The sequence below is a fragment of the Pteropus alecto genome, unplaced genomic scaffold (genome assembly GCF_000325575.1).
Source record: "Pteropus alecto unplaced genomic scaffold, ASM32557v1 scaffold11279, whole genome shotgun sequence".
NCBI classification, from domain to species: Eukaryota; Metazoa; Chordata; class Mammalia; order Chiroptera; family Pteropodidae; genus Pteropus; species Pteropus alecto.
In genome coordinates, this window is record NW_006443471.1 from 1 (window position 1) to 1,574 (window position 1,574).

Below are 1,574 nucleotides of genomic sequence, written 5' to 3' on the forward strand. Positions count from 1 at the left end.
CTGGGTAGGACACTGCACTGACCTAAGGCTCATATAGCCATTTCTATAGTCACCCTTCTATAACGTGTTCAGAAAATGGAGACATTTCACCTCTAATCATCAGTGACCAGATCTGCCCGGGGCTGAGGCCATGAGACAGTCTGCGGTAGATGTGTCAGTCCCAGACTATGGCACCAGACAGTGGATCAGAATTCCCTGGGCTTGAGGTGGGGTCTGCTGGGACCACACCTCCCCTTTCTGTGTCCCTTGAGGCGGAGCTCCTCACTGAAACCACAAGCTCCTCAGGCAGCACCCCTGACCCAACTTGATTTGCATACCCAGCAGCTCTCTCCAGCAAGGGGATAAGAGAAGCCTGGGAGGAAACCTGCCCAGTCTCAGGCCCAGAGAGCAGAACTGAGCTGCTTCTACCATGGCCTGGACCCCTCTCCTCCTTGGCCTCCTTGCTCACTGCACAGGTGCTGCATCCAGGCTCACACCCAACCTCTGCCTTAGCGCTCTGGATAGGCCAGGCACTGTCTTTGATCTCAGCAGGGAGCTGCCACTGGGGCAGGATGCTAATGACTCTGCTATAGGATGAGGGCCTGGGCGGGGCTGAAATACCCCACTGTGCTAGCTGGCTGTGTGTGAGCCCTGAAGGGCTGCACCTGCCAGAGCATGAAGGGCTTCTCATTGCAGAAGCTCCACCCTGCAGTCAGGCCCAAGGGCTGTTGGGGTTAGGATAGACAGAGATATTAGGGCATCTTGTGGGCTCAATGAAACTCGGGAGCTCATCCAGGCCAGGCAGAATGTGTCATCTGGAGATGAGGCTCAGCTCTGGAAGCCCACCTCTCCTTTTCTCTCTTGCAGGCTCCGTGGCGTCCTATGAGCTGACTCAGCCACCCTCACTGTCCGTGGCTCCGGGACAGACAGCAAGGATCACCTGTGAAGGAAACAATATTGGTAATAAATACTCTCACTGGTACCAGCAGAAGCCAGGCCAGGCCCCTGTGCTGGTCATCTATAGGGATAGCAATCGGCCCTCAGGGATCCCTGACCGATTCTCAGGCTCCAACTCAGGGAACACAGCCACCCTGACCATCAGCGGGGTCCAGGCCGAGGACGAGGCTGACTATTACCTTCAGGTTAATGCTCACAGTGACACAAGCAGATGGGGAAGTGAGACACAAACCCCCTTCCCAGTCTGTGTCACACTATCCTCTCCTCTGGGCAGAACTGCAGACAAAGCCGTGAACAGGTCTGGCCCAGGTCCCTCGATCTGAGATTCCAGTCTACCCCTTCCCTCTCCGCCCTCAGCCTTCCCTTCTGAAGGTGGACCAGGAGTAGATTCAGGGCTGGCGGGACAAGGCTGTCCTGGTGTTGTCAGGGTCTGGGTGTGAATTGGGCACAGAGGGCCTGGTTGAAGAAGAATCAGAGGAAGACATTTGTCCAGTGGTCAACATCCTGATATTTCCATATGGTGGTCAGGACCTTCCTTCACTCAACTAATCAGGATCACACCCTACAATTGCCCAGCTCAGCTGAGCTCCCGAGGCCCCAGGTTCTCACGACAGCCTGAGATACTGAGTGGAGCAGAA

At 55.7% G+C, this 1,574-nt stretch overlaps 1 gene segment (V, D, J or C); it reads left to right on the forward strand.

The window, feature by feature from the left end:
* Positions 1 to 387: 387 nt before the first annotated feature.
* Positions 388 to 1,134, forward strand: LOC102891811 (the record flags this gene model as incomplete). The annotated part of the segment is given in 2 exon segments: positions 388 to 455; positions 847 to 1,134. Coding segments are annotated over 2 exon segments (334 nt in total), but the record flags the coding sequence as incomplete, so codon positions are not given.
* Positions 1,135 to 1,574: the final 440 nt, after the last annotated feature.